The sequence below is a fragment of the Atta colombica genome, unplaced genomic scaffold, assembly GCF_001594045.1.
Source record: "Atta colombica isolate Treedump-2 unplaced genomic scaffold, Acol1.0 scaffold126, whole genome shotgun sequence".
NCBI lineage: Eukaryota > Metazoa > Arthropoda > Insecta > Hymenoptera > Formicidae > Atta > Atta colombica.
The window spans coordinates 5,305,900-5,312,243 of NW_017259213.1; the positions used below are offsets into that span (position 1 = coordinate 5,305,900).

The window sequence follows — 6,344 nt, forward strand, 5'->3', positions numbered from 1 at the left end:
TCCAGCTAATGGAAAGAAGTAATGTGATGGTTACTTTGCGAAAGAAAAATGAATTTGCTAGTGATTCGATCATAGATGATTTAAACAAATTGGTAAAATTTAAAAAAGGACAAAAACAGAATGCACAATCGTTGCCTGAAGTCAACTTAAATTTAGCTATGTCTGCAACATCTGCTCTCATTAAATATTTAGATGTAAATATTTTCATAGTTTTATCTACAATAATACGACATAGGATATCGCATCTTTACTTTATAAAATAAAGTGAATAAAATAAAATAAAAAATCTTGATATGTTTGTTAATTTGACAATTTCTTTTTTATAATAAAAATAAAATTAACAAATTTAGTGTATAAAATTTGATAATTAAAAATCGTGTGTGTGTGTGTGTGTGTATGTGTGTGTGCGTGCGTGTGTGCGTGTGTGCGTGTGGTGTGTGTGCGTGCGTGCGTGCTTGTGCGTGCGTGCGTGCTTGTGTGTGCGTGCGTGCGTGCGTGCTTGTGTGTGTGTGTGTGTGTGTGGTGTGTGTGTGTGTGTGTGTGTGTGGTGTGTGTGTATGTGTGTGTGTGTGTGTGTGTAACAAAACACTTTATTTTCCATACTTTATTTTACGATATTAAAAATATAAATTAAAATAAACAATATTAATTAAATTTATAGTTAAAAATTATTAAATTAGTTTGTCATTAGAATTTGTGGTAAAAAAATGACATCCTATGCTTCTTAACGCTGTATTTCTTACTCAGTAATTTTTTGTCAGTTAACATCAGACGAAGGACACATGAATCAGTTCAAGTTAAATCAAATCGAGCAATCACGATATATAAGATTGGATTCTGCTGCAATGAAAGCTCTTAACATCGAACCACATACTGATACAATTCCCACTTTACATGGAAATTCAGTTGCCAGTATTTTAACATTGTTAGATAAATGTAGAACTGCACAGGGGCATCGATTGATAGCACAATGGGTCCGACAGCCTCTTAAAGATTTATCTTTAATAAAGGAACGGCATGACATCGTTGAGTTATTAGTAAACAATAACGAATTAAGGTCCACTCTTAGTGATGACTATTTAAAACGTATACCAGATTTGCAACAGCTCGCAAAGAAACTAGCTAGAAAGAAATTGACATTGCAAGATTGTTACAAGTAAATTATCATTATTATAGAAAGTAGCCAGTTATCGTTATGATTAGAGTAAAATATATTGACATAGTACGCTTTTAAAGATTATATACAGTGATGTGTTTATTATATGATATTTTAGGATCTATCTGTGCATATCACATTTGCCAAAATTATTGGAACAGCTTTTATTAGAAAAAAATGTGACAGCATTAAATACAATGATAATAGAGCCACTAAAGGAACTTATAGAGGATATGGATAAATTTCAACAATTGGTAGAGCAGACGATCGATTTAGATGCTGCTGAGAAGGGTGATTTTATGGTCAATCCAGAATTTGCAGATGATTTAAAAAGTAACAATTTAAAATTTTAATTTGTTATTAATGTTTTGTTAAAGGCATATATAGAATGTCTAAAAGATATGCATTAAATTTCTAATATCTAGATTTGGATCTAGATTTTAAATCTTTCTCTTAAATCAAAAAGATATATGTCAAGAAAAAATATATGACTTTTGACAACATATGTTGGATATTGTATTTTTTTTAATTAATATTATTTTACGAATCTGGAAAATTTGATAATAATCATATAATTAAATATATAAACAATTGTGTGATATTACAGCATTAAAAGACGCAATGGATGAACTGGAGGAAACCATACAAAAACAACTCAGTAAAGCAGCAAATGATCTTTGCATGGAAGCAGGAAAAATGATAAAGCTAGAATGTAATCAACAGCTTGGCTATTATTTTCGTATCACGTTAAAGGAAGAGAAAATACTTAGGAACAAAAAGCATTACACTATTCTGGATTCTAATAAAGCTGGTGTAAGATTCCGAAACAATAAGTTAAATGAATTGAATGACGATTTTCTAGATGCCAGAAATAAATACTTGGAGAGACAGAAAGATGTTATCATAGAAATTGTAGAAATTGCAGGTTTGTGTCTTCTTGTTAAATTCTTGTTTAAATAAAAAATGTGTCAAATCTTGTTTAAATAAAAATTATTCCAATATTAAAATATAATATTAACATATATAATACTCATAATTTTTATTATTTATATATAACATAATTTGTATTACTTATATAGCTGGCTATAGTGAAACAGTGCGTTCTATTGGTGGCGTACTGGCATGTCTCGACGTTCTTACTGCATTTTCTTCTGCAGCAGTAAGCGCTAATAAAGTATATGTGCGTCCCAAGATGGTCCCGAGCGAAGAAGGTGAATTAAATCTCATTCAAGTCAGACATCCGTGTTTAGAAATGCAACAAGGAGTTGATTACATTGCTAATGATATTATTTTTAAGAGAGGTATGAATATAAAAATAGTATAATGTAACTAATAAGATATTGGGTTGTCCGGAAAGTTCGTGCCGCAAAAGATTTAAATTTAATAAATGTATACTAAAATTTAAATCTGCGTTTCAATTTTCTTTCAAAATTGGCACGAACTTTCCGGACAACCCAATAGTATAATCAAAATTCTGATAGTATAATCAATATTCTGAATTAGATTTATTATGAAAAATTTTTTTAATTCTTATTAATTAACTTATTGTTTAGATCAATGTCATTTTTATATTATTACTGGCCCAAATATGGGAGGAAAAAGTACTTATATTAGATCAGTTGGTGTGACTGCATTAATGGCTCATATTGGTAGTTTCGTTCCTTGCGACGAAGCAACTATATCGTTACTAGATTGTATATTAGCTCGAGTAGGAGCTGATGATTCTCAACTAAAAGGATTATCGACTTTTATGATGGAAATGATAGAAACAGCTGCCATTTTAAAAGTAATTTATTTTATTTATCATTGTCCGTTAAGAAATTATAAAAATACAATTAAAAATATAATTTTTAATATTGAATTTTTCATTTATAGACAGCAACATGTAATTCTCTTGTAATTATCGATGAATTGGGCAGAGGTACATCTACTTACGAGGGTTGTGGTATAGCATGGTCAATAGCAGAGTAAGTAATAACGGTCCAGTCTCGCATTAAGTTATCACTATGTACTCATAGCACCGAGATATTGCCGTGTTTCTTGATGATAATTTGTTAATGATAATTTTTTTATATAAGAAGAATGTTGATATTTTGTAATTTTTCATATTTTGTATTCTTTCAGGCATTTAGCAAGGGATATTAAATCATATTGTTTATTTGCAACTCACTTCCATGAAATCACCAAGTTAACTGAAGAAATATCTACTGTAAAAAATCAACATGTTACTGCACTTGTCGAAGATGATAAATTGACGTTACTTTATAAAGTAATGCCAGGAATTTGTGATCAAAGTTTTGGTCTTCATGTTGCTAAAATGGCTAATTTCCCATCAGATGTAATAGAGGTATGCATTTTATTCACATTAAGAAATTAAATATTATAAGATTTTCTGTTTTATATATTGAATTATTTTTTGTTTAGTTTGCCAAAAGAAAACAAGCCGAACTTGAAGATTATCAAGGCGTAGCTTTTGAAGGATCTGATAATCCCCAAAAGAAGCAGAAAGTTATTCAGGTATTCTTTTTTTGTTATTGCTTTATTGCTACTAATATCAATAATAATAAAATGAGATAATTTACGCAATTCTTAATATTTAATAATTTATTGTTCCACTAATAATTTTATTATATGTACATATCAATAGAAATGGTATTTATAAATAGAACAAAATTTTTGTCAACATTTTCATGTTTAAAATAAATTTTACGCGAAACAAAGAAACTCTTATTTTTTATTACGATATTTTCTATTTATGTTTATGTTAATATAAATGAATAAAAAGCAGTTAGTGACATCTATAAAACTTCCAGATGAGTTAGTAGAGAGAATGTGATTATTTTTCCTACTGTATATACGAGATGATCAAGCTTTTAATATTGTTGCAGGAGGGTGAAGTTCTTATTTCGCAATTTCTTACGAAATGTAAAGCTTTGGACTCGTCTTTATCCGATACCGATCTAGAAAGTCAAATATTATCGTTGAAAGAAGATATTCTATCCCATAAAAATCCTTATATTGAAGCTTTACTTGCCACTTATTAAATTTAATCTAAAATTATGAATGCAAAAAAAAGATTAAAAAGCAAGCAGTATTATTTTTATAAATATCTTACATCAAATGAAGTTAACTGAAGAAAAAAAAGTCAAATGAAGAAAAAAAAGATGTAAATGTTTTACATTAAACCAATTTCGTATAAATGCGTTTATTCAATTTTTATTTTTGTCACTCCTGTTATTTGTTAATGATTATCAATTATTAAATAATTTTATATCAATTATTAAATAATTATTAAATATTTAGATTTGAATAATTAGTAAATTGTAATTTGTTTACCTTTTGCATAACTTTGTAGCTATCTTAGAACTTAATTTAAAAAATATTAAAAAATCAGTTTAGTAAAAAATCATTTTATGCTAACTTTTAAAAAAAAATGTCCATTAAAAAAGAATGTCCATTAATAAAAAATAATAAAAAAGTATTTATAAGTGAAATTTAGTGCTGAAAGAGATGTGCTTTTAATGTACACTAGTTTAAGCTTCGTTGCGCTACTTTTTACATCAAAAACAATTCCAAATGAACAGCCACTTTGCCCATCTCTGAAAATTACTTTTTTTGCAATTTTTTTTCGAATGTTTAAATTTAAAATTCGGTGATCGCGTTGAGTTTCTATGATGATACCATCCGTAGGTAACATATTGATTCGTGTTATTCGCCGTCGTAACCTTGAACTTGACTAGCGTATTAGCTGGTTCTGGGGAGTGTCTGGAGAAGGCCTGTCAAGTGACTGTTGATCGTACACTTTTCTATCGTTTTTATCAATAACAATTATGGATCCCGCGGTCTTCCCGGAGGAAATTTGGATTAAGATTTTATTATACTGCGACGTACCTGACATTATCGCATTCGGCAGCACCTGCAAATATCTGAGGAAAACATCAGACACGGATTACCTTTGGTAAGGGCGTTAGGTTAGATTTATGTCAAACTGGTGTCAAATGTCGAGCCTGTCGCGAAATGATGTACGTGCGAAATTTTATGTACGAGAGTTTGCGTGCGCAAATTGGGTAATGAATCTGCACACTTTTCCGTGGAATTTGCTATTTGATTTTTTCGCGACTAGAGCGATCCAGCCTTCTCTTTCCTGTGAGGAAATCGAGTGCCAGACAAGCAATAAGAACATATAATCATTATTGCTTGCGAAACTTTGAGCGGGAAGTTGCTCTCTAATTCGAAGATAATATGTGTTATATTATTTTAGGAAGATGAAATGGTTGCAGCTGATCTCAAAGGTGCACTTTAGATTCCCAGACATAAAATGTTTGCAATTGCTCAGTGTCAGCTTCAAAGCCATGTGCTACAGATTGCACATGGTGATAACATTAGGGGAGAACGTACCTTTCCCAAAGTGTTACCACTGCAGTGGTTACACGTGTCAGAGAAATTGCGTCGAGGGCTCCAGTGCCAAGGTGGTTATTGAGATCGGTAATAAGTATACCTGGGTCATCACCCCATACTTCGGGCTGAGAAGACACTTCTCCATGTTCGGTATTCCCAAGTACAACAATAAAACTCACGTGGAACAGATGCAGACTCAGAACGTTCCGAGCAGCAGTACCCGCTCCAAGTCTGACACAAAATCATTAGCGAAGAGATTGAAACTGTTGAAGCTGCCAGAATTGGCAACTACTAAGATACCACGGCCAAGTGGGCCGTTCTGCGTTTTCTGCAATCCCGTAAAGTTGTACAGGGAGAAACGAAGATTAACCACACATCAAAATGATCCGATGTGTTATACCAGGCCAAATCCAATATATCAGAAACTTATAAATGGTTATTGTACTGACACAGTGGAAGTGCTCGGTATTCCAAACGTGGATGTTGTGAGTCCGGCAGAGGCCTTGTTGTGTGAAGGCACGTTCCCAGTTCTCAAAACTTTTATTGATCACTTGTTCCACCAGATGAGCTTGACTGCGACACTTAGAAAGCCAAACACAGTACTCATGTTTTGCGAACCATTAGCAATGCATCCCACCTTGAGAAAACAGTTATTACATTATTTATTCCAGGAAGTTAAAGTCGCAAGGTATATAGTGATAATTTATAATATACATGTACACACATATAGTATTTACATAAACACACACATATATATATATATATATATATATATATATATATGTGTGTG

General features: G+C 31.3%; 2 protein-coding genes across 2 annotated transcripts in view; both read left to right on the forward strand.

Annotated features, from left to right (window-relative positions):
- The window catches only part of LOC108684060 (DNA mismatch repair protein Msh2), a 15,847-nt gene extending 11,627 nt beyond the window's left edge, over positions 1 to 4,220 (forward strand). Inside the window, exons 6-15 of the mRNA XM_018188087.1 lie at positions 6 to 194; positions 762 to 1,156; positions 1,275 to 1,489; positions 1,764 to 2,081; positions 2,236 to 2,457; positions 2,710 to 2,942; positions 3,032 to 3,123; positions 3,281 to 3,503; positions 3,581 to 3,673; positions 4,045 to 4,220. Of these exons, the coding sequence (XP_018043576.1) occupies positions 6 to 194; positions 762 to 1,156; positions 1,275 to 1,489; positions 1,764 to 2,081; positions 2,236 to 2,457; positions 2,710 to 2,942; positions 3,032 to 3,123; positions 3,281 to 3,503; positions 3,581 to 3,673; positions 4,045 to 4,200 (2,136 nt within the window). The 3' untranslated portion in view covers positions 4,201 to 4,220. The remainder of the gene's footprint in view (positions 1 to 5; positions 195 to 761; positions 1,157 to 1,274; positions 1,490 to 1,763; positions 2,082 to 2,235; positions 2,458 to 2,709; positions 2,943 to 3,031; positions 3,124 to 3,280; positions 3,504 to 3,580; positions 3,674 to 4,044) is intronic.
- A 698-nt stretch (positions 4,221 to 4,918) lies between these two features.
- Positions 4,919 to 6,344, forward strand: part of LOC108695090 — a 3,016-nt gene continuing 1,590 nt past the window's right edge. Inside the window, exons 1-2 of the mRNA XM_018204844.1 lie at positions 4,919 to 5,114; positions 5,418 to 6,242. Of these exons, the coding sequence (XP_018060333.1) occupies positions 4,987 to 5,114; positions 5,418 to 6,242 (953 nt within the window). The 5' untranslated portion in view covers positions 4,919 to 4,986. The remainder of the gene's footprint in view (positions 5,115 to 5,417; positions 6,243 to 6,344) is intronic.